Source organism: Amphiura filiformis, chromosome 5 (assembly GCF_039555335.1).
Source record: "Amphiura filiformis chromosome 5, Afil_fr2py, whole genome shotgun sequence".
NCBI classification, from domain to species: Eukaryota; Metazoa; Echinodermata; class Ophiuroidea; order Amphilepidida; family Amphiuridae; genus Amphiura; species Amphiura filiformis.
The window spans coordinates 3,141,869-3,168,746 of record NC_092632.1 but is presented as its reverse complement, the minus strand read 5'-3'; the positions used below and the strand labels follow the sequence as shown (position 1 = coordinate 3,168,746).

The 26,878-nt window shown below is 34.1% G+C and overlaps 1 protein-coding gene across 1 annotated transcript in view; it reads left to right on the top strand.

Moving 5' to 3' along the window:
• LOC140152482 (fasciculation and elongation protein zeta-2-like) overlaps positions 1 to 26,878 on the top strand; it is an 86,537-nt gene that overhangs the window by 39,520 nt on the left and 20,139 nt on the right. Inside the window, 2 exon segments of the mRNA XM_072174811.1 lie at positions 17,917 to 18,161; positions 20,437 to 20,512. Of these exon segments, the coding sequence (XP_072030912.1) occupies positions 17,917 to 18,161; positions 20,437 to 20,512 (321 nt within the window).

Here is a 26,878-nt window from a genome sequence, read left to right as displayed (position 1 = left end):
GTAGAGCACAAATTCTATGCTGTTAAAATAAATATCTGTGAATAAGTGAATGAAAATTAACAGAAAAAAGGTTTGCTCTATCCATAATTATTCATGTTGCTATATGCACGGTATTAAGGAAAGTGTTCATTCAATACTGTGAAAGACAAGACTAGGGAGATCATTTCACCCCAGTAATAGTATGGCGTGATTAATTGACGAAAGAGTGATATATGATAGAAGATGGTCAAATTGACAATTGGCCATTGGTGCGAAAACGAAGCGATCTCTTAGGGTATATAACATGTTAATGTTGAAGCCATAGGGAAATTGTGATTAGAACTGATGAAGAAAGATGATGGTTTCCGCAAAAGATAATATTATGATCATCACACTTGAAGATGTACTAAGTTGACTGGTAGTACATGCAATTGGGAAGTAAAACTTGAAACAGTGATGTTGAAAGAAGTATGTAGTGAAGTATTTGTTATTTTAGTTTGGGATATTGAAGTCCTTTTATTAAGTGCTATCTTCAGTAGACAGCTTGCAGAGACAAAATGTAGCAAATTCTGAGTTGGTTGTGGAGAGAATAATTGTAGCAAATTATGATTACTTAAATTTTGAATTAAACACATAGACACAGATGAAATGTGTAATGAATGGTAAATAATGACATCAATATTTAATGGAGTCACAAAAATGAACCAACCATTAGTGTAATAGACACAGCATATGGCAACTCTGGTGTATAGTAATGCTTTTGTGACTCATTCAGTTGTTAATATTTACTTAATTATATAATGTAATTGGTAATAACTAATTTCAATCCTTCTTTGTAGGAATGGTAATTTAGGACACTATTTGGAAATTATAACAGTACAATCAAACAACAAAGACATGTAGCAACAATGTCAGCAAGAATTTTTTTAACATTGAAAAACCAATATTTGCGGATAATCATGCATAATTCAGTAATGGTTTTTCCCTTCAATTTTCACAGTGATCTAAACAAAACCATGGGTAAGCCCTACACACCCTTATGAACATCATGCAATAGTTAACTATATCACATTAATACAAGCCAGTGTGATTTTGAACAATACTTGGAACAATTTGTTTCCTTTCCATCAGCAGGTTCTTCTTGTTATATCTCCTTCATCGTCATCCCATTTCATTACAATACTGTCAATGACATAATCCATTTGAGAGGACGTGCACAAATGTCAATTTTGATTTTTAGTGATTTTTCAGGGTACCCAAACTGTGTTTAATTGATTTGCAAGGATTGAATCATTGGTTCCGTACAAATGTGACCTGGGCTTACTGTATATAGCCAAAGAGTTCGCTGAATGTACATGTTCCTTACTTTATCTTGTTATTGTAATACCATTATCATACCTGAGTAAGGGTTTATCACTAACAATTTAGATGCTGTATTAAATGAAAATTTGGTTTACATTGTTGTTGTCATTGATATTGTAAACAGCTGTTTTTGTTGTTAATCATATTTTCTTATATGACATAATAATTACCTTGTACATAGAACACATACAGATTTATAATGTGTAAACGCCACAGGCATGAACTAATAAAAAAATAAATTTAAACAATCATTTAAGTAGAGAATAAATGATCTGTATTTTTGTTTTTACTATCCTTTACCGTATGATAGCCAACAGGCAGGTTCAATATTTTATCGTAGTGGAAACAGCGCACTCCCCTTTTTAAAAATGAATGAAACTTGTTTATCATTTTAGTTGCGCGTTCTGCAATCTCGTTTGCGTATTATTATCGAACGCGCTACATACTGGCACTTCGACCTGTGTCTTCTGCGACGACGCAATTGCTGCCGTCTACTGTGTGATAGATGGCATCCAGAAACCAATGATATTCAGCACTAATAAGCTAAGCCACAGCAACTGACTAAGAATCAGTTATCATGGCCGTCATGTTGCCCCATGTTATTTTCACAGTAAACACACTATAAAATCTGATGATCATCATCAAGTTTTTAGTCTGTTGTTACACATTGGATCAGATACATTTTCTTTTCTAAGCTGTGAGCCCAATTTTCACAAAATGGCATAATGTTCAGCTGAAAATATATTTTCCAAGAAATTTAAAACAATAGAACTTGTTTTGGATATGTACTAGATGTGAGTGCAGACAGCTGCACAGTAAATCACTGCATGTCATGTTTATACATGAGTTCAAAAAGCTTGTGTCGTTGTTGTGAGCTCTCCCATAGATGGAATGGTTATAGCATAAAACTAACCATGTGAGATGAATTTGAATTATGTAACCTTAGTGCAGTCTTTTTGAGAATAAATTTATATGAAATTCAGCTCAATGGATGCATCAGTCAGACTGCAGTTAATATTTAATTGGATGGTATGATAAACTAAAAAGAGTTGAATTTCATATTATCTATATTGGAGTAGATAGTGTTCCTCATCTATATGCTGATTACTGTCAACAACAGCAAAACCTAGTGTAAATAATATATTGTGTGGTTTTGCTATCGACATTAGATTGCAGGTTCAAATTTCTTATCTGGAATGGAAATCGTAAATATCTTAAATGTGCTTTCTTCAGTAGATAGCAAGTCTCACTTAAATATTTGAAAACATGCATTTAGTTTTACATATTGTAATGCTATCTTCAGTAGATAGTAATTCACACAATACATGGAAAGACATAATTTTATATCCATGGTGTCTGCACAAAATAGTAAATGAAATGTTACATGTAAATATTTTCACTTGCATTATTCAAAATTTGGTAAACACTTTAATTTTTATGCTATCTTCTAGATAACATATCACTATGCACTAATGCTGTCTACTGCAGATAACACAGTAAAATACAGCAATGAAAAGATTACAAATCAAACTAAATATTTCATCTTTTTGTTTTATTTATTTATTTATTTATTTATTTATTTATTTATTTATTTATTTATTTATTTATTTATTTATTTATTTGTTTTTAGGGATTGCTAGTTGGTGTGTTTCCAAATATTCAAATAATTACTCTTGACAAATCCATTTTGTGAAGTTCAGATAGAGAATGTATAGGAAATACATTCGATGTAATTGTGTGCATCTCAAATAGTTCCTATTCCATCTTTTATTTTTTAGAGCATCTAGCAAAATCAGGTCAACAAGTGCTGATTAATTTTCTGAGAGTCATTGTGTATTTAAGGATTAAATCCACTTTGAATCATGCATTTGAAGAAGAAAGAAAAGGAAAATAGGTTTTCAAATTAATAGTTATTTGAAATACTGTTTTGAAATTGAATAGATTATTTCAGTTTCAATAATTTGAAGCTTTAGTGTAAGAAGCAAAATGTAATTAAAGTCTATGTAAGGCTAGAAGAAAAATAATATGGCCACAAATATAATGATAGAATGTGTGAGCGAATGAAAGCAGTACATGTGTGCATGCGGACGGCTAGCTAGCAGATTAATATTTAACATTAGCATCAGTGTGAATAGTAAATGACTTACCCAGGGCTACTCTATGCTCTAATCACAATTATTTTTGTGCAACGTTTATTTTTGTGAATTTCCCAGATTTGAAAATGTAAGGTTTGTCATTTAGATGTTGGCCACTATTGGTATTACTGATGGTTTTTATAGGTTAAATTACTACTGCAGTGTAGACTGTAGAATATAATAACATATTATGTACTTTGCAATTAAAAACTAAATTTGTGCATTTTGTGGTGTCACCATTCTCGTTGAGCCATCACCAGCTTAATTTGTGGGTAACCATCTTTTTTCACACATAATCTATTTTTATAACTATCTATTATTTATACCCAATGCATTTGTAAGACTATGGAGTCTCCAGGGTGTTAGATATAGCATGAATAATTGATAATAAGCACAATTTTACCAGATCTGTGAATTATGAGTTAGTAAATAGGACAAGATGCTGGCTTAAATGGTTATATTTGCATGTTTAATGCCCTAAGACAGTGGGAAATGATAGACTTGTGTGTCATAATTTAATGACAAGATTTTATCTTGTAAGGGCATAAATTGGCCTCGTGCAATATGGTATATATTGTATCTGATAATCTGAGGTATTATTATTATGCTGGTGAGCTATATGATTATTTTATGTTGTGAAATAGTAATTAATTTTAGGTGCATGAATTGTGTGAAATTTCCTACATTTCTGAATTTACACCTGTTGGTAATGAATTAACCATTTGTTTCACAATTAGAAATCAAAAAATGAAAAGTGTTATGAAATATCACCTGAATAACATCAAAAGTTACCAAGATATATTTTGTTACAAACTTGAGGCTGAAGAGTACCAATTTAATCTTGCTCTTTGTGGTTGAATCACGATGAAGAATGTACATCATTTTGACAGAATGCATAAAGCTATAATTGAAAGAAATAATTACAGCCTCATAAATTTTAATGTGCAAGTGTTCTTGGGGTGTTGTATACAGGAGAATGCAAAAGGATTGTTAATTTCCCATATATTTGTCTAACTTCATAAAATATTACAAATGACGACATATTGTTACTTGCTTTGATCAAACGTTAACTTCAGAATAAGTCATGTTTCTTTGTATTAAATAACAGAATCCAAAATATATTACTCCTATAGATTTACTTTTGGTTTATCTATTGGAAGAAGGGATCAAATAGTTTGCTTCAGATGCCCATCTCATGTAGCTAGCCAAAACTTTCCAAGAAATATGTTACCTGTTACAGGTACCTAAGTCAGCCAGACTAGTTCTGAGATATTGGTGATTAACAATTTGCATAATATAAAGAAAATGATAAGAAAATTCTCATGGAAACTACAATGGTGTCATTTTAAAACTTATTTGTGTGCCAAATCAAGATGAAATCTCCACTTCCAATTTATTACCTTTAAGGAAGTACCTTTTATAATAGTTCACACATTATTTATTACTTTATTTCAAGAGAAACCCATGCAGCAAGTGAAGTGTGTTTGACTGTCATATGTGCAATAAGTAATAAAAGTCATACATGTGCAAGCAGGATTGATGTACATTAGATTTACTTGTTTGTTTGATCAGGTGTTCTAGATGGTGTTAGGTAAAGCCAAGAATTCTCCGCGTTGCGGAAATTCCGCGAAAATCGCGGAATTCTGAGGTAGAGCGGAAAACGCATTTCTGAGAAAAAATAAAAAAAATAAGCAAAAATGACATAGAAAAACAAAAAAATACAATTGAAAAGAAATAAATAAAATACTAAATGAAATGGGTCTTCAAAATTCATCAAAATAAAGTAAAATCCGTCATAGATTTACCGTACCACGCCTGTCCTACCTCCCATTGCAGCCATGATACCCAATTCTTGTGAAATTTTATTATGTCAGAAATGTGATAAAATTACAAAGCGGAGAAAAGCGGAATTTAGCATTTGTAAAGCAGAAAATTCTTGGCTTTAGTGTTAGGTTGCTTCATGAAGAGAGAGAGAAAATAAATAGGTTATGTGTGATTTATAACATTATCATCATATAAGATGGAAATGCACAGGGACGTAATAATCTTAGGAAGTGGAGCACTTGAACGATTTTTGAACATGGATTTTGAAATATGTTTGTGGTGTCTAATGAAATATTTTGCACCCAGTGGTACAAAGTACTTGTTGAAATTACACAAGTAATAATAACTTCATTTTAAATGGAAATGGAGAGGAAATCACACAGAGTGGATCACTTGAACAACTTTTGAACATGGAGTTTGGGCTCTTTGATGAAATATTTGATAGAACTTGTTGAAGTTAGCCTTAGGCTTGGTGTATTGTAAACAATGAAGTGGTATAAAGTGAATTGAATTTCAAAATCAATTTCAAAACAAATTAATACCATTTTTAAATCCAAGCTGCCACAGGTAAAAAGGATTTAGTAGGCATTGTAAGCTCATAAACAAGGGATACATAGAATTCCAATCATGTGATAAAATATGCATCATAATATTTGAGAACTGCTAATGCATGTTATTTGAATTTCAGTCATGAGAAATTTGGTTGATTTGCAATTCAAAAACATCGCTTTGAAAATATGATGAATATTGCTTTAAAAACATGATGTTGTTGTATAATTGGCTATTCCAGTTGAAATCCATACACCCATATGGCAGACATGACCTTAATCTCCATTCAGTTAGTCACATTTGAAATTCACACTCCCTGTGTGGAAGATTAAGGTTATGTTTTCATCTAGGGGGTGTAAAGATTTCAACTGCAATAGCCCAATCACAGCAGACAGATAAGCAGACAATTGAAGAAACAAAAATACCTAAATGTCAATAATCATGATTCAAATAGTGTTTTGATAGACAGGAGGACAATTATTGTTTTCAAAAACAAATATAAAAATAAATAAGATGCATGCTACTTGTTTCTTTTCTATTTTACAGGGGTTTCCAATTATAACCATTTTATGTTTTTGTTTCTCCTTTTGATGCAAACACAGATGGATATACAGGTATATACTTTGCAGTTTTTATTTTAATTCAATCTCATTTCTCTCTCTCTCTCTTTTTGCTTATTTTTCTTGGTTGAGGTAATAACATAGAGTAGTGTTGGGTTTCATCTTAATTCATTTCGCTTTAGGTGTCATAACTTACGGGACATTTAAATGCTACTATTACTTATATCTTTATTTATTTATTTATTTATTATTTATTTATTTATTTTTAATTTATATGATGTCATTGGCACAGATAAGCAGATATGTTATGTAAATGAGACTAGAAAGACGTCGCTGAAACTTGAAAAGAATTAATTAATCAGAAAAGTGGATGTGCCCACACTTTTAATTTGCTTTTTTGTCATCATGAAATATTCAACTGTATAATTATAGGATAGAAATAGTAGAGTAGTTTCTGCATTTCTTCATTATGCTGCTTTTAGAATACAGATTTGCATATAAATTAGTTGTGTAATACTGACAAGATTACAGTACAATGTAGTTACCACATTTTACTTATTTTTCTCTCATCTGAATTGTACTTTTAATTTGATTTTTAAGTATTTTTATAGTTAAGTTTATTTATTTGCACTGTCTTATTATTATTTGTTTTAAATTTGAGAGTGGTGTGAAACATTGTTTTGATATTTTTCCCAAGCACCACAGCTACATGTCACTGCACCCACTTTACCTGACAAAACTTAATTTGACTAAGTAGGACCTTGCAAAATATCTTCATCTGGTTGATTCACTTGCTATTTTAATGGCATTTGATATCTATGGACACAACAGGAGTTGAGTGTGGTAATGGACTTGAAATCAGCCAGGAATTATGGATTAGGGACAGTACTTGTACTTGATAAAAACCCAATGGGATATTCCAGTTGAAATCCATACACCCTTTTTGGAAGACATGATCGCCGACCCTGGAAGTGTGAATTTCAAATGGGGTTACCTAAATGGGTGACTCCATTTGAAATTTATACCCCCTGTGTGGGAGATTCAGGCTTGTCTTCCATAGGGGGTGTATGGATTTCAAATAGAATAGCCCAATCTCAACCACATACATCCCAGACATGATGGAAGTTAAGCAATGCAGCAGTGTCTGTTTTCAAGTCAATTAGATTGTAATTTTGTTGCTCGCATAATTCACTAAATTTTAAAGTAGTATTTTATCCAAGATTTTGACTTTTTGCAAACATTAGAGGCACCATTAGTGATTTGTTATAATTTGGTTCACCTCAAGTTCAGTAGTGTCTTAGCTGGTTGCAGTTCTGATTCGCTTGCTTAGAAATTTAATCATGCAGAGCGTACACTCACTGTCACACATACAAGGGCGGTTTGTCAGCATGCTGGTGACACGACCGTAAAAAATATTGACGTCACTACCGAACTTTAAGCGAATCAATGAGCGAATCAGAAAATATCAAAAATCAGGTGTGCTAATTTACCCTGCAAATGAAAATTTCATATTCATCACCACTGTTGTTTCCTTCCTTGTTGCCAATCATTTTTTTCCAAAACAAAAACATTTAATGACAATTTTATTGACTTATTTTTCACTTTTAAGCCAATTCTATAAACAAATACTCCTTTGCTGGGATCACTAATAGTGCAATAAATTGTATTTTCAAATAAGTCATTTTAACATACTCACTTTCATATGGCTCATAGGATTAAATGTAGCTGCACGTTTAATTCATGGTGATTCATTTTAACATAAAGTTAATATATTGGTCGCTGATTTACATTTTCACTATGCTAAATCATGATGCCCACTTATAATGAAACTAGACAATATGCATGAGCTAGGTTTTTAAGATAATTGGTAAAATGCGTATACTAATAATGAAATATTCAAAATAATATATGCATGAGTTTTCGAATTAATAGAAAAGAGTAGAAAACTACATGACTGACCCTGGTGACACAGACCACCAATCAACTTAGTTAATGTATTTTGTAAAAGATAATTAGGTTCCAGTAATAAAATTATCTTATGTGTGAACTGAAGTTGAACTGGATTTATTTTAAACCAGCAATGTCTGATATACCCTAGGTATGACTGTCAGTGGTAGACAGTCTTCATTTTCCCAAATCACAGTCTTTTGAGCATGAGGCATGCGTAAGGATGCTAGTCTAGTATTCCTCAAGATTCAAAACAGGAGTCAGGCTCAGACAGAAATATTCTTATCGGTAAATCATCTAGTTTAACAGGTGAAACCGACTTGACCTAAATAAATTGGAATTAAAAAACATGCTTTTGTTTCCAAACTTGTGTCTATGTTCGGTGTGTAATTCATTTCAAAACAAGGGATTGTTTTTATTATAATATCTCCAGATGATTATTATATCATGCAAAATTATTATATTAGTGCAGGTATTAATTTAAAGTGAACACATGTGAACATGGGTTGCTGGTACTTGGGATGCTTTTCTACCATTGTGCCTAATTCAAAATTTTCATTTACATTTTAAATTGTCTCATTAGCTATCCTGGTGCTGGTTGTTAGTTGCCTTCATATTTTAATTGGCTTTGCTTTGGGTATCTGCTTAAGGGGGTACTACACCCCTGGCCAATTTTATGCCTATTTTTACATTTTTCTCAAAAATTATAGCACATCGGTGACAAGTAAGATATGTATATTATAGGGGCAAGGACTACAACTACTTTACTGAAAATTCAGCAACTCAAAGCAATTAGTTATTGATTTATTGATCAAATATTGGGTTTCCCTCATTTTTTTTACTGTAACTCCACAACTGTTGTCTGTGCTGAAATAAAATTTCCAGTGCAGTAGTTGTAGTCCTTGCCCCTATAATATATATATCTTACTTGTCCCCAATGCGCTATAATTGTTGAGAAAAATGCCAAATTAGGCACAAAATTGGACAGGGGTGTAGTACCCCCTTAAACTATGATTTATAGATGGCTGATAGATGAATCACAATGCTGTTTTCACAAAGTATCGAATGTGTTTGAAATCAAAAGAAACCATTTTATATGTATCATAGTACGTCGACACTTATGGTGCATGTGATATGATTACTTCTATGTATGCCGATGCCTTAGGTTTCTCTTTGTACTTCAGAAGTCACTGCACCTAAAACAAGGCTGTGTCATTAGATGGCACTGTGAAATTAGTATGTAAATGTGATAGAATTCTACAGACAAAAAGTTCAATCCTTTCTGCACCTTGTTCAGCGTTATGTATATTTGTTATGTTATGTTCTGAAATATTTCAATCATTTGGGTGAAAGTTACATGTACAGTGACTTATTTTATGCTGTTCAGTAGAATTCCAATTTTTACTGGAATTTAACAAAGTGTCATTTGCATCGTGTGGTAAAGATCATATTAGATATTCCAATGCACCATGTGGTTATAGTTTATATCAAAATTCTGGTACAATTTATGTTTCAGACTTAACCTTTTATGAAATGTCAATGTTCTGTGGAACATTACCTGTAAGGCACATTCAACATTTTGAATAAAAAGCAAAATAGAACTGGTGGGTGTCATCTTTCAGTCATTGCAATCAATGCAGTTTTTGTGTCTATTAAAGTGTAGCTTTTATGCATAAGGTCGCATGTCATGAATTGGTCATCTTTTGTGTAACATGATGGGAATGAGAAAAATATCTCCAATTTTGATTCAATTCAACACAACTTTTAATGAATACATTTTAGACCATTATAAGTATATATTTCTGGAAAGCTTATATTACAAGGATGCCAAATCAACAAAGCATAACATCATAATACAGGGTGGGTGAGAAATATACAGGGTGGAACAACAACAAAATTAGCATCTTTCTTGTCATGGTGAACCCCATATTTTTCCTTTTCTGAAAGCTATGTAGTTCAAAATAAATATGGATTCAGAGAGACATTGCATGGGTCCTTCAAACAAATTAGGAAGAAAGAGTTTAGTATCCCTTGCGTTAAACATACAGGGTGGTCAAAAATTGTAAAATTATTTCACAATTTTTATGAAATTTTTTAATGATAACCTTTTTCCTCCATTTTTGGCACTAAAACTAATAGCATAATTGAATTCCTCATCAAATTTCCTTAAAAATATGTGTTCTTTTGAATAAGCAGGGTGACTCGGGCAAGAGATAGTCCAATTAGAAATGTCGGAGCTTAGTATGCACACTTTGTACAGTAACATAATAGGGAAAACTGTCTTAATTAATATTTAATTAGGCAATTAATTAGTTACATCTTTTGTTACAGTTGAAGTACTAATATGTAGATCTACAATCCATGATGATATATGTGCAATTTGAGGTTCATGCTAGTTGTACTTTTCAAGATACAAAGGTTTGAAGTTTGCCATATTTTCACAATTTTGTGTATAACCCTATGGGGCTCTCCCGAACCGGCTCTCCCGAACCGGCTCTCCCGAACCGGCTGCTCCATTGACACATCTTACATATTGAGGTATAAATCTCAAAGTACTTGTCCAATTGACATGGGGTTTTTTGTATTTGAAAAAGAACATAATTATCTGCAAAATGACACCAAACTTTCTACAATAGGTATTATACTTTCAGAATAAACCTAACTTGAAGTGTGAAGAAAGCATTTTCATGTTACGGCTGCTCCATTTTTGGGTGACCTATTTGTGACATGCGACCTTAAGTAAGAAATATGAGCTTGAAAATCAGCATTGAAAAAGTCAAGTAATTTGCACCTCTCATGGTGAGATATCAGCTATTTGCTCATGATAATGAAGTCATAGGATCACACCACCATTATACTTTTATGAAGTATCGTGGGTTTCCGTTTTTCCCCCAGTTTAAGTAAAGGTAACGGGGCTTTGCAATAACTGTGATGTAAAGAAGGGTAACATTTCAAAATTGCTGATGTGCTGCATCACATAATTATAGGCTCTTGATAAAAGCTTTAAATTTCAAAATTATATATGCAGATTCTAGTAATTATGGTTTCAGCAAAGATAAAATAGTGAAAATGTAGTGAAGGTATAGACCATCGAACAGACTCTGGAATCAAATTTCTGCTTGTTAGGTTTTATGATGATTGAAACTTGATCTGTGTGTCTGTCTGTGTGATGACTTATCAGACTACAGATAGATGGATGCGAGTTAATTTGACAATACACGGCATGGCATAGATGACTAAAAAGGAGACAATATGACTGTAAAATAACAGACTCCAATGAACAGTTAACAGTTGGTTGAACAATAAAGCATTGCACATTACATTACAAAATGTTGCCGTAGTCACCACCATAGACATAATGGCTGTGACTTGGTAGATTGAGACTCCAACCCACAGTTCATAGAATGCTAACTAGAGCAGTTCAAGGATGAGGACTTCTTCTGGGAAGAAGCGATATAACCAAATGATAACAGCAGATGTTTGTGTGCTGTAAAACAAGTAATTTTTACAAGCAGTTTAATTTCAGGAATTACAAGCTAAACAATATGAAAATTGAATTGCCTTGGACATGTGTGTTTATGAAGGTTTATAATGATGGACCAGCATAAATTCAGGAAAATGGATTGTAGCAAAACAGAGGACTTCCACCAATTTGTAATAAAATCTTCTTGCAAAAATGTGCCGTAATTATGTAGCTTTCATCAGACTGTACAATTGTACACTTAACACACCATAGTGAACCTGTCTTTGTGCATTCACAGTGCCGTCCATATTAAGACTTGGAGGGAAATACCATATACAGACATTAACTCCCACCTGTTTTTTCACACTTCTCCTGAAGACGTCATTCTCTCTCTAGGCTAGTACCGAATCTTATCTGTCATGTCAGACATATTGTCACAATGTAACATGGAAGAAAGAAAGGAAAAGAAGTATTTTAACAAATTAGCAGGAAAAGTTCTTGCATGAAAATATTTCTTAGGAAATCTGAAACAACCACCATCTTTACATGTAGCAAATTCAAAAATGTTTTGTGTGTGTGTGGAAGGGGGTGTGCAGGAACGGTGGATGTCCACAGATCCAGGTTAATGTCACTATATCAATAACAGCATAAAATTGCATTATAAACATATAGAGTGACGCTGCACTTGAATAATGAAAACTTGAAAGGACCCTGGTAAGGTGAATACAACTTAAACATGTTTGTCTGCCTGCAGTTGGATAGTGATAATTCAAAATGGATTATTGCTGTCAGTGTTTGGTGGTGGTTAAACGCATGTATGTGTCTGGGGGATGGGGGTAGGGGTGTGTGTGAACTGTCAGTGTTTTTTGTGTGATATATGTGACTAAGCAACCTCCCACTTGGTAAACCCATTCTGTCCCTAACCAGACAAGACAAGATATCACATATAGTAATACATTAGATCTTTTTGTCACAAACATTGTTCAATATGAAATTACTAATATACAAGGCAAAATCATATTTTTCTTCCGTAAAGCCTTCAGCATTAATTTGTCAACTTTTCAAAGCATTAAATCTTTGTCTGTTGTGTTTCGTTGACCTACATAGTTGTTCCAATTATAAGTGTTTGTAACATTATTAGTGTTTTACAACTTGACTTGAGGAAATTAGATCTGGCTCAGACAACCCAATTTACCAAAAGAACTGTCACACTTCACAAATCAACAACTAATTTGTTGCTACATTTTAACTTCTATTTGAAGCCTGTGACATTTTAAGTGAGGGCAGATTACAGGTAATACAGGATTAATTGTGTTTGCAACTCAGGTGTTTTATGACTCAAGATGCTTACAAAAAGATTACAATGAATATTTTACAGAAACGTAACATATACGTAAATAATGATATTAAGAAAATAGTGTATTTTTTATACAGCAGGTGCTATCTTCAGTAGATATGCAGGGATAGCTTACAAGATTAACAATTTTGTGATATTGTATCTACAGATGTGTTCTATACATTTTGTACTCTCTTTATCAAGGCATTTTCAAACCTTAGCGCCTATGTGAGTTTCAATGTGAATAATTTGAGGTTTAAATAAAATATATATATTTTTGGAAGAGCAGGTGCTAGCTATCTTCAGTAGATAGCGCTAAGATGAATTACATGTACATTTGCAACTATATGATTCTTTTACACATATCTACAGGCATAATTGTGCTTCCGAGATTTGGCTGTGCACTCTCTATCAATGAAATGTTAATAAAATATACTAATTTTGAAAGAGTAGATGCTATCTTCAGTAGATAGCGTAAAGCCAGACTACCTGACAGCCTGACAATTTTGTGATACTTGTTTAAGTGATTGTGCTCCCAGGATTGTGTGCTTTCTTTATCAAGCAATGTAAAACCTTTAATAGGCTACCGGTATGTGGGCTGAATAACAAGGTTAATAAAATATGTATTTTTGAAAGAGCAGGTGTTATCATCAGTAGATAGCTCAAGGACGGATTATTATTATTCTAAAGTGATTTGTGGTCTCTTTATCAAGGCACTGTAATGCAAAAGCAGACTATGTGAACATTGAGGGTAAAAACATATTTGTATGTTTCCCAGGAACAGGCACACTAATGTCTGTTTGTTTGTATGATGTTACCTTTTGGAAGAGTGAAGAATGCCCACATTAATTGTAACTTTTGATCACAACAAGTATTTGCTATCTTCAGTAGATAGTGCATAGATGGATTTCATTATCAGTTGTGTAATACTTGTATATCCATAGAAATGATAGTGCTTCCAAAATGTGTGCTCTATTTTTAAAGGCAATCTGAACATGTGTATTATGTTGGGGGAGGGAAAATCCCAAAAGCAAGTAAATCCACAATGTGTATTTATGTGCAAGCTTTAATTTATGAATAAGGTATGTTTCCCAGGAACAGGCACATACTACTGTTTGTTTATATGATATTCCATTTTGGAATAGTGAAGAATGCCTACATTAATTGTAACTTTTGATCATAAATATAGACAACATCAACAAGATTACTAATGCAAAACTCACAATGCCTGAAGAATTTGAGTTAATCCATTAGTTTTCAATATAAGCTCAAAATACTTGGGTATAATTTTCAAATTTATCCTAGACATGCATACATCATGTAAGCCCATAATACATTAAACACAATGAATCAATATTAAATACAGCCTGATTACTTCTGCATTATGTTTTTCATGTTTAAGCCAAGCGTCTCATGCATGAATTGTATGTGATAAAATTTCACAAGGCTACACAACAGCCAGCTTTTTATTTTCCCAACTTCAAATGCTTCACAGGGCCTCAACATGAGAGAGCTAGTTGTCAACACAATCTACTGCAAGGTGACGTCAGCTTAGATTATTCACAAACATTGTGATGGAAATCGCTGTCGTAACGACACTAAAAAGCCTCTTAAGCGAGGGATTTGCAATGGCTAGGTGTCTCAAGTTAAAATCAAAGTAGGGGTAGTGTGGAAATAGTTAATGGGTATAATGTTGTGATATTTATTTTAAGATGATGAAAAAGAAATGATGAGGCAGGTGCAAATATTCAAAGACAATATCCTTTGTCAAACTTCGGACAAATGACTTTTTATTACTATTTTCATTCACAGTTTTGGTGGGTTTTTTTTAGGTGATGAAGGGGCTCCTTTAGGTACATTCTTTAAAGTACTTTACTTTATGTCTCATTGTGTAAGATACCCTCCACTTGCGTTCTTACTTTCAAATTTTAAAATTATGATGCAGTGCATAGAAACATTGCAAACTTAAAACCGAGATGCACAGTAACATTGTAAACTTGAAACAAAGGTGAGGGAAATGTTGGAAAGTCAATCAATTTAATATGAAGAAGTCAAAATATATGCAATCATCGTCAAAGACAATTTGCTTCTTTACCATCCTACTTCGGTTGGATGAAACCAGTATAGGACAGTGATTTCTGCCATATTGCAGTTTAATTTAGAGTTGTGGATAGATGCATGAGTACTAAGGGATTTAATCAATTTTACAGGTTTGTTTACAAGTAGCTATGCTTTATGTGCCATCACAGAATGGTTGTCATGTGATTTGCAATGGTCAGATGATGGTGGAAATAGCTGCTTTATTCATATTCAGTTGAATAGGGGCCTTACATCTGAATTTATAAAGACCATTTGGTAGATTCTCTAGAGTTTAGAAGTTGATCACTAACCACTGGAATACATAGTTACTAAGGTGCCGGACCTGTGTTCACAGGCCGGAGTCCCATCTCTTTTGAAGTGAACAGACTCTTCCATATAATGTTGCAACACCTCCACTGCAAGTCTGTTACCTTCCCAGTTCATAAAGCTAGTACCCATTTGTACATCTGGGTGGGGAGAGGCAATAGGGGTGAAGAGACTTGCCTTAGTGTGCAACACATTCACACCGCAGGGATTCAATCCCACAACCTCAAGTTACCTCTTTATTATGATTTGAAGTCTTAGACTGCTGTGTCATCACTTAACCAGAAATGAACAGCATTTGCAGTTCATTGGTCATGTAGCAATTACTTACCAGGTGTAACTTCACTTTAGATTTGACATTGCCTACCAATTTTCTTTTTCCATCAAGAATCTCATTAGTCCCAAAGTTTTGAATTCCATAATTTGCGGAATACACCAAATTGTGGAATATTTGACGCAGTTTGCCTCTAGTTATCATGGTGGCATTACTTAGAGCATGTTTCCATGTTTCTTTAAGTTCAATTCATAATTTTGCAGTATTATATGTTTAAAATAAGAAAGGTAGTTTGGCAACAACACTGGGTGAAATTAAATTATGATAGAAATGATTTGGTGAATTTCCCCTATCATTGAACATACACGTTGTAAGTTAATGATATGTTGTCCCGCATGCATACAAGCTTCTGATACTTCCCTCATCAGGCAGCTTTTATTGCCAGTGGTAGAATCCATATGATTTAATAGCCATCGGGATATTAGGCCAGTGCTTTATTAAAAGGAAATGTTTATTATTGGTATCTCATGACTTGCAATATATATGGAACTAACCTCACATGCAATGGTAATTCTGACAAAGCTAGGAGGCTTGCAATAAGAGTGTGCCACAATATGTGTTCTAGGGGCCTGTTTTCAGTATGTATGCAGGTCAAGAACACCATTGGAAGCATGAGTCTGACATTATTTAATTTCACAAGTGTTTACATTTAAGTTGGGAGTACTTCAGGCAAAAACTGTGAAGTATATGAACAGCCATGGTACTACAGGTAGATTTTGAAGAATAAAACTGAAAAATAATATTTCATGAAGTGAACTTTGATAATAAAAAAAAAGACTAAGGCAAACAATTTTGAAGCATATGGGCAACTGTAGTACAATTAGTAGATTTGAAGACTACACCTTTGATGGTTCCATAAAGTGAAATTTGATCAAAAATATACCCATTTAAAAGATAAACTTTAATCTGAGAAATGACTGCAGTGACCCCTTTTCTTCCTGTGATGTTGGTTAACAAAAAGCTTTCAAAAGGATTTCAGGAGTTGCTAGACAATATATAAAAAATAATAATTGGTGCTATAATACAAGAACTTGTTATCTTATTCTAACTGTCTACAGTAGATAGCAAAAAACATGACCTGCAGTCTAGTTCACAGCTTGGAATATATCACTTGATACTTATCAGTAATATAGACTTTGTTTTGTGCTTAAAAGCAGAATTCTACTCAGAGTTTGCAATTGCTAACCCTTGTAATGGATACAGCCTAGTCATTACAAAGAGATCACATTCAGAGCTTGCACAATAAAAGCTTTGAAAGTCTGAATATGAAATATCAATTTGGCATCATCAGTGCAGAACTGTTTAAAGATGCTATCATCAAGTTTCACAAGTGTTTCATTGGAATGTGGATGCTCTAGAGATACTTAATTCCCTCTCATCATTTAACGTCACCGACTCCCAGGTGAAATTAATATTGTTTGTTGAGGTTGATGTAATATATATGAAAATGCATGTGTGTAGCTTTGTGTATTGTGTGACGATAGTAGGGGTTAGGAATTGCCCTCTGGTGCATGTTATGATACAGTGGATAGAGGAAAAATAAAGTGTGAGCATTTTATTTTCAGGAGTTGCTTCTTCAGGGAAAAAAGTTACATGACAAGTGAACGGAGATGAAAAGAAGTGATTACAGAAAAAAGTTGCTGAATTCTTGTAACTTTACTTCTATAAATGTTATTAATGAACAAGAACTGTATTACAAACATTCTGTAATTATTATACTTAAGGCCAAAAAATACTTGGTTGTTCAACATCGCCTACATTTTTCTAGAAATATATACATTTTTTTTTATCTTTCACTGTGACTGAAAACAGGTTAACAGAGTAATATTTACCCCATTAGGATTTATAAGGCAAGTGTCATGGTGTTCATTGAACTTTGATTTGCTAGACAAAATATTTTATTTGATGAAATAATTGTGACAGGGAATGTTTTGTAACAGGAAAGATTCACCTTTGCTTTGCCTGCGCATGATTATAAATATGGGAAAACATTACTCATTATGCTTCTGTTTTTGTTTTTCCAGAACTCAAATGCATGTCTCTACTGGAATTGAATGAATTACTGGAGGAGATGGATGAAACTATCAAAGAATTCTCGGACGTCTTGGTCACGCAGCTGGCGCTGAGAGAAGAGCTAGAGTATGAGAAAGAGATGAAAAATCAATTCATTTCAGCGTTAGTTGGAGTACAGAACAAGATAAAAGGCAAAAAGAAACAAACAACAACAAACAACAAAAAGAAAATCAAAAATGGAATAGAACCAGGAAAGGTGGGTATCGTATGAAAATGAAATCCATGTCAAAATATCAGATGATCCAAATATACAGATATCATGAATATTTTATACTTGGATCAAATGGTGGACCAAGATTGATTGAATTTTAATATTTTAAGACTTAAAAGTTCCAGTATATAGTCTGGCTTTTTCCCCTGTGATACATTGCATTTTCAGTTATCTGCAGAGATTTTGAGTTCTAGGCTGATTATTGGCTCCAATGATTTGTCACTGCGGAAATGTTTAGCCACTTGGAAAATGTTGTCGCAATGGCAAAATACCCCTAAAATATCAAACTATATTCTTACATTTTGTACTTGTTCACATATTTGTAACAAACGCACCAACGCAACAGACCTAGCCTTGGCCTGAGTAGCAAGTCTCAAAGGTTAAGTGGCAACGTGAATATTGAAATTAATATGGCCTGCCTGCCTGCCTGCCATGATTTGAAGACCACTCTCCTAGCACCATACAGGTGTGCATTTCAAACAGTATCGCCTGCTGAATTTGAGATCAACTTTACCTAGTCCAAATGGGCCTTTCCAATTCAAGTCCATACACCCCTATGGAAGATATCACCTTTATCTTCTACACAGGGTATGTGAATTTCAAATGGGGTTACCTGAATGGTGGTTCCATTTTAAATCTACACCCCCTGTGTGGAAGATTAATATCATGTCGTCCATAGGGGTGTATGGATTTTAAGTGGAATACCCCAAATGTGTAACATGATCTGAAAAAAACAGGCCAAAGGCTGCAATTATGAAATTAAGATGCAGGCAAAAATAAGGAGCTAAATGCAGTAAAATATAACTTGGATGCTATAAAAGTTCATAATTTGGCAACCAAATATACTAGAGATGCTAGGAATTCAGCACGTTGATGATGATAATATTAACATTTTGGTTTGGTTGGATCAGATGGTGTGGTTTTTGTATCCTGTGATTCGTGGTTTACAATAAATTCTAATGACATCCTGTATTTTGGTGAGGATATCAATTACATTCAATTCAATTCAAAATCAGTGTGCTTACAATGATTTTAATCATCATCCACATTCTAGTATTGTATGAAAATGTTACAATACAGAAGTAAACTAATGCTACAGTGTAGTTGATATGTTGGATAATGTTGCTCTATAAACCTCAAATGTGACAGAGTACAAATCCAAATTGAAAGGTGCTGCCTGATTAAGTAATTTTGCATCTATTGTCCTGTAGAATTATAGACTAATAGTAATCAATTAAATCATCAAGTGTGTTATATAGAGCATGGCAGATAAGCGGTAGTTGTATACATCGGGGTCACAACCGATAATGTCGCCCATACATACATGTGTTCCAAATAGAAGCATGCTACAAGTACAGACCTGCCCTCATGTGTATGTGACTTAAAGTTTGTGTGGGGTGTGTGTGTATTAAAGCATGTACTTTTCCCTATCACATTCTAATAAACTGTGGATGTCCATTGTCTGCCATCTACCGCAAAAGTTTCCAAAAGTCTACACAAATATTAATTTTTTTAAGCGGGGTATCCTTATTGGATCCAAAGTTTGGTAGTAAATTGGGGTCTATATGCATTTGCAGGTGAGTATTTTTCCCATAGCTAATGGGTCTTATGTTACCAGTATATGTGATGCGATCAAGCAAAATCAGTCGGAACTCGGAAATAATAAATTTTCAGTTTCTTATAGGATAGTAAGAAGCTTTTGCAAAGCTGCATTTAAAAAAAAAAACATTGAAAATGAACAATCAGTTCCAAAGATATGAGCAATGAAAGAGTTTCCAAAACAATAGGAAACAAAAGGAAATATTGCCTTTGTTTGGCTATATCTCAAAATCAATATTTCCTAGTTCTGACTGATTTTGCTTGATCACATCACATATGTGTGAGGGTCTCTGGGATGTATGTGTCGGGGTGGGTGGGTGGATGTGTGCCATAATAATTCTGTCTAAGAATATTTGAGTGTATTTTTAAAAACACTTTGACAAAACAACTGTAAACTTAAGCACTGCAGCTATAATTGCTGGTTTCTTGTAACAATTTACAATAACGGTAATAGTAATAACGAAATAAACGTCTTGTCTCTATTTTTGATTTGGAAACTCCAAATTGCTAGAAGTTAAGCTTTTTGATCTATTTAGATGGGTTGTATTGTATGCTTTAACATGCATGTGTACTAAAAGACTATTTTCTAAGAAGCCAACTGGTCATCTCTGCAATCACTTTTAACATGATAATATTGTTTATATGTTCATTTTGTTAATAGTACCTGACCACAAGGATACCTTACCATAAAGGAGCAGGAATACCAGATTTACCATCGCTTCGCATAATAACAAAAAGTAAGTTGCATGATGGTAACTTGTTTTAATTCCCCTGCGATATCCTTCAAAAGTCAATAAAGTTGACAAAACCAATTACTTTTTGCTCCGCCATATAGTGAGTTGATTTACTGACAGGTTTGAGGATGCTGCTAGATATTTCGGTATTAAAGCAGTAAAATACTGCAAAAAAGTCATGTGTCAAGCAATTTTAAACTTGTGCATATTTCAGTTCAAATTGTGCATAATTCAGTTGAAGTAGATATATTTATGAAGGAATCCAATAGTTGATTATTCAAATTTGCAAAGTCAATTACCATAGAATAGTAGACTCATACCAATTTGCAAAGAAATTGTTTTACAGTATTTTTGCACGTATAAGATTTCATAGAAATTTTGCAAGAATTTATGTTAGTATCAAACCCGGCTGACCTACTTTTCTGTTGTATACTACAAATAAGGCAATCGGCTATTCCAGCTGAAATCCATACACCCCCTATGTAAGACCAGAGAAGATGTAAGAAAAGGAGAGAGAACAGAATTACATCCTTGAGATAATCCCGTAGGTAATCCTGTCGCACCTATTCATAGTCCTTTATTCTCAAGTAGTTACACATCTACTTGAAAGTAGTCTTTGATCATGTTGATGTGATGTGTGTTGCCGACCACGGTTGATTAATTTCCACTCGGAATTGTAAACCCCTTTGTTGTATTTTATTGTTAAATATAAATAGCGTGATTACTTTTGAATGAGCGGCTGTACACATATTTTGTTTGAGGATAGCTTTATCTATCTCCTTTTCCTCACATCTTCTCTGGTAAGACACAACCTTAATCTCCCACACAGGGGATGTAGATTTCAAATAGTCACCCATTCCGGTAATCCCATTTGAAATTCACACTCCCCGTGTGGAAGATTAAGGTCATGTCTTCCATAGGGGTTGTATAGATTTCAATTGTAATAGCTGAATCATGGTTGCCTGCAAGATGATATTTGTAGAAATCCTCACTCCTACTTTGCTGTGATTACCGGTTGCATCCCCATTTCCTTCCCTATTCTCAGTTAATCATTATTGAAGAAACTGATGAAGAACCGGTGCTTCTACCAACATATGTAGTAGGGATAGGAAGCTAAGGTGGCGATTTTTGTGAAACCGATGCAAAGTGTGTCAGCGTTTGTTCTGCCTTGATTTGAGATTGTCAGTAGTAATGATTCCATGTTTGAATGCAAGGTCATAAATACCTGGTTATCATTATGCACTTATGGGCTTCTTGCATTATTGTTTGATTATTGTATGTCTGGACAAAAACGCATCCATCTCAAATCCTATATATATTTGTGCCTTGCAGTACCTGTTGTATTTATTTGAGAAGTTGCTTTCAAAACCACATTTTGATGACTTACCTAATTTATCTCAAGCTTCAATCCAGTTCTTCATCAGTTCTTCATCAGAACTTGATACTGTAACTGAAAAGTATGGATTTGCTAGCATTCACTAAGAAGTACAAGTTCCCAACAGCCCATACACACCTAATACAAGAAGGCTCTATGCCCATGTTTATCATTAGCAAATGCAGTGAAGGCTAAGACACAACTGGAATATCCCAGGGATTCTTCCTCCTCCTCATCTTTAACTGTGTTTATGCTAGCCTTTAAATGTCAGAGACAACAGAGGAGAATGGTGACAAAACCCAAAGTGTATTATTGCAATTCATGTCAGGCCTTATGGCTATAGTGAGGCTTCAATCTAGACACAAGAATGTTCAATTTAGTTTATCAAATACATCAAGATGTGGCATACAGGTTGTTGTTTGTCTTTAGTTAAAACTTAGAGATCAGTGACCTTATATGGACTGATTTTTTACTCCCCTATGTTCTGCCTCTTGAGTTGAATGGCATCAGTGTATTAGTAAATGATGTGTATGTTTGCACAGAGCCACTGTGGAGTATTCAACGCATCATGCATTTAGTTATTTATCATGCTATTCCTCTTCTGTTGTTTTATTGGAATACATGGCCATCAGATGTTGAGTAGGTAATGAATCATTAAAGAGTTATTTTTTTCCTTGTATGTTGTCACATGATTGGAAGCAGACTACATCAGCAGCAAGTGCTGTGACATTTGAAATAATTCTCTTTTTAGAGTGAATCTCTTGACATGACAAACCAGCTATCAACTAAACTGATTATAAAGGGCTTTAGCTTTTATTAAAGTGGTTTCTTGTTATGCAAATGAGACATTTTACGCTCCATAGCTTTCATACTGAAATTCGGAAACTTGCTTTTTGTTATTCGCCATCGAAGTGGTTACATAACTCCCTGGTAACTGGATCACACACCTTTTGGAATTGGTAGTACATGCCATAGACTTTGTGTTGCGATCATTTCAATCATGGTACAGAACTCAAAGCGTGATCCAGTTGACATAATGATAATCGGATTACAGGTAATACTTCGCTGGCGAATTTCCCTATTTCAGGACATTTCTTTACAGATGAATGAACATGAAAAAAATCTTTCGCACGATTTTATGGTGCATGCAGACATAATATCAGATTAGTTGAATCAAAAAATGTAATGAAAAGCAAAATGACCTCAGCAAACAGAGAAAATTGTGCTCACCCATGAGTGAGTTTGATCCTTTCATCCCACTTGAAACTTGCTAGCAAGTGGGTATTGTGCCATTCAGTTTTGCCATTCAGCGTCCCTCTTAGTTATGGCTCATCCAATCAGATGTCTTGTCTGTCTCAATCATTGTCCAAGTCTGGCTGTTTTTTGTGGCATTTGTCACTTCAGTCAGTCAGTATCAAATTTGAAAGCTAGGGATAAGGCATAATTAAATTTGACTTATAAATTTGATTTAATTTCTGAATTAATTGTGAGGATTAAAAAAAGTTCTCGACAAGGTTCTTTCACAATGACTGGCTGACAAACTTGTCCTTATTATCGCCGCATAAAAAGAACCAGTTCACGCCTTGGTCACATAATGCTACACAGCAAAACAGAGGCTTTGATTCAGTTAGCCAATCATAAAGCCACTTCCGTGTTTACGCTGTACCAGGCTGAACACGCACTAAAAAAGTGAAAGATAGCTGATCAATAGTATAGCATGAATTCATTCAGGTCCTGAGTGTTTATAAATTTGCATTTATAGAGGTTGATATCGTGTGTCCACATGTCTGGATCACCTATTATTGTAGGTTATAGTTGGTAATGTGAATCTGATGCATTCTTTTATGTTGTTAAGTTATAATATGACTTTAGATGACTTACACCAAATTTAATACAAATGATGAAATGTTGACCTAAGTCGTCAATGTGAACTTATAACTTCATGAATTCAGCACCTGTACATTTAAAATAGAAATGAAAGCGGTACAAGATTGGGAAGAGACACAGAGAGAAAATTTGTGATACATAATTCATATTTGCATGTGTAAATCCACTCGTCAAAACTATCATCTCATTTCAGTTGATAAGATTTCATGTTGGCCTGTGAGAAGTACAAACTACAGCAAAAACGTGACTTTTAACATTTGGATGCATAGATAATCCATCCTCTATATAAATGATAAGGAATGGCATAATTTATCATCAGGCCTCCATTATTAGATGTTTGTCAGCTGTGGGCGGGTGATTTGACAATCTATTTGTCAATGTTGTTATTAATTTAAGGGAATAAGTATGTCCTGGGATGGAGTTGAACTCGCCATTAAATTTGCCCCACATTTGATTAGTTGAAATTGGCATGTCGTGATGTGACAATTAATTTCTATGCATGCTCAGGTAGTGAGGAAACAATATTGATTGGTTCCTACTTCTGTTGAAAAAATGGGCAAGTCAGGTCAGCTCCAAGTTTGATAGCTATATATATCTGACATGAAAATAAGAAACAAACTTTGCTAAAACATAATATGCCACACACTTTGTGATTTTGGTTCATCATACACCTTTTTATTCTGTTGAATTAACAGCAAACATGTTGATCAAGATTCAGTGAAAATGTCATGTTGTCCAAACTCTTGATAGACATACACAATGTAAACATGTATGGATGACTAGATGTTTCACAAGTGTCTCTCCAAATTAAGAAAAAAATGGTGATGACATAATCACTGCTTTTACAGAAAATCAAATTATTTTTCTTGTCAGATAAGAACTGAAAATCTATCAGTCATGATAATTTTATTAATAAAAGGTAGTAACAAATATCAGAAATGTCATTTTTGTAAACAAATTTCTGTGTCCTTGACATTTTACTGGTTATTTTATGTTTTGCAGGCGTTTTTTTTTTTATTCCGCCATGCATGTTGCATCAACATTTACAATCTATGTAAAACCTTTAATGCCCATACTATGTGAGGCTGTTTAGTCTGGCTAGGAAATCACTGACACAATGCACAGTAATACAAATAAGTTTGTCATATAAATTGTAAAAGATTGTCTTGGGTGAAAGAGAAAATACAGGAAGTTGAAAGAGAATTTAGTGAAATGCTTGTATTCTGGAGGCAGTTTGAACAGCTGAGCATTTGGGGGTACTTTGATAGAGCCACATTTTATTCTTAAAGTCATCGCGCTTTGCTGTGCGCTTTTATGCGAGAAGAACATGAAGTTTGTTGCCCTGGCCACTTTATTGTTTAATAATAAACGTGATGCTTTTCAACAAATCACAGTGCGTGATTTTGAATAATGGGTCGTGGAGGATATAGAATTCTATTTGAAGGAGTGTGTGTGGTCTGTCCAAGGGGACAACATGCAAGACACCCCTTTAAGCTGAAATAACACGTGTAGGTGTTGCACAAGTACTTGATACATGGTTTTGTATTTAATTCATTATGTCTAAGTATACAAAAGGATGTCTGACTTAATTACCTGAGGAATCTTCAGATTTTGTAATTTACTTTAATCTGAAGTGACTTGTAATTTGATTAGAGGGGAGACTGTAAAGAATAAGGTGAAACCTATTTTGGAAAAACTGAAAGCCTACATATATGTCAAGCCGATGTGTACATTGTTGCTGCGTAACTCACATGCACAGTAAGAATTGATGTGTTGTGTACAGGGTTATATCGCAATGGCTTTTAGGAATTTCCAAAATGGAAACATGTTAGTTATACATTGTACTACAGTCTGTCCACATAGAAGTACAATCCAAATCTGTGGCATCGGGGGTCGATGCTTTGCCTCACACGCACTGCGTGTTTAAAAGCCCGACGTGTAAAGAGCGGGATGCTCTTGGCAAGTACAAATCTCGCAGCAGTTGGCGTGCTAAAGAAGCATTTACACACGCATTGCACTGAAATAATTATTATCATACCTCCAGTTTCCGAGGTCTATTTACTTTGTACTTCTATGTGGACAGACTGTAATGACACAGACATTATCAGCATTGGTGATGGGGGTAGTGAAAGCCAATCCCGTTTACAAAATGGTGTATTGCAGTTTAGACTTAAAACTATAATAACTTGATAACTATTTGAAGGTAGTTAATATTTCTGTGTGATTCATATGCAAAAGACACATGCAGTTAAAAAAAATGGTACATTGGATGATTCCAGGTATGCTGAGGTGGAATATCACCACACACTTTGTTTATTTGTTTGTCTGTCTGTTTGTTTGTAAATCTGTCTTCCACATTTTGCAACAGTTCAGGTACCAATATACAAAGCAGATTAATAAAACACCAAAACTTGAATTCATCTGTATGTTTGTGCGCGTCAGCCTCAATTTGTTTACAAACAAATCCAGACAGACAGTTCTAGGTATTTGAAATTAACATTGACCACATCTCAGCTATGTAAAAGGTTAATATACAATAGCCCATCAACGCATACCAACTGCCAAAAGGCATTAGATTGGTAAGAGAAAACATTACTATGAGTGTTAGATCCAGCGGATGTAGATATGTAACGACACTAGACTGATTGGCAGGTAATTGGTTCTTAGTTGACTGTAAATGGATGTAACATTTGTATAGTGAGTGAGTGGTTTGTGAGTCACATGTGTAATCTGTGGCTGTGTAAATGAATGTTGTCATGCTGGATGCAATCAGTGACATTTGGTATTTTCCCACACTGAGGAACTTCTTCCACCCCATCTTCATCATCATAGTTATCGTTATGTTGTAGGCATCATCATTATGGAAAGGATTCATATATCACAAAATCAATTGCTGTTATTTTGACAATTTATTTAGATAAGGTGACTTCATGACCAAACAGTTTGGCATTTGTCATTGTTCCTGCATGTTCAATAGCCTTATTGTGATGTGGCGGGAGTTTTAAAAGCACATGGCCCTGAGCACGCACATACTGTCAGGCAAGGAACAATGGAAATTGTGATTGTGTGCGCATACTGTGAGACAATGATGTCACAGGTCAACTCCA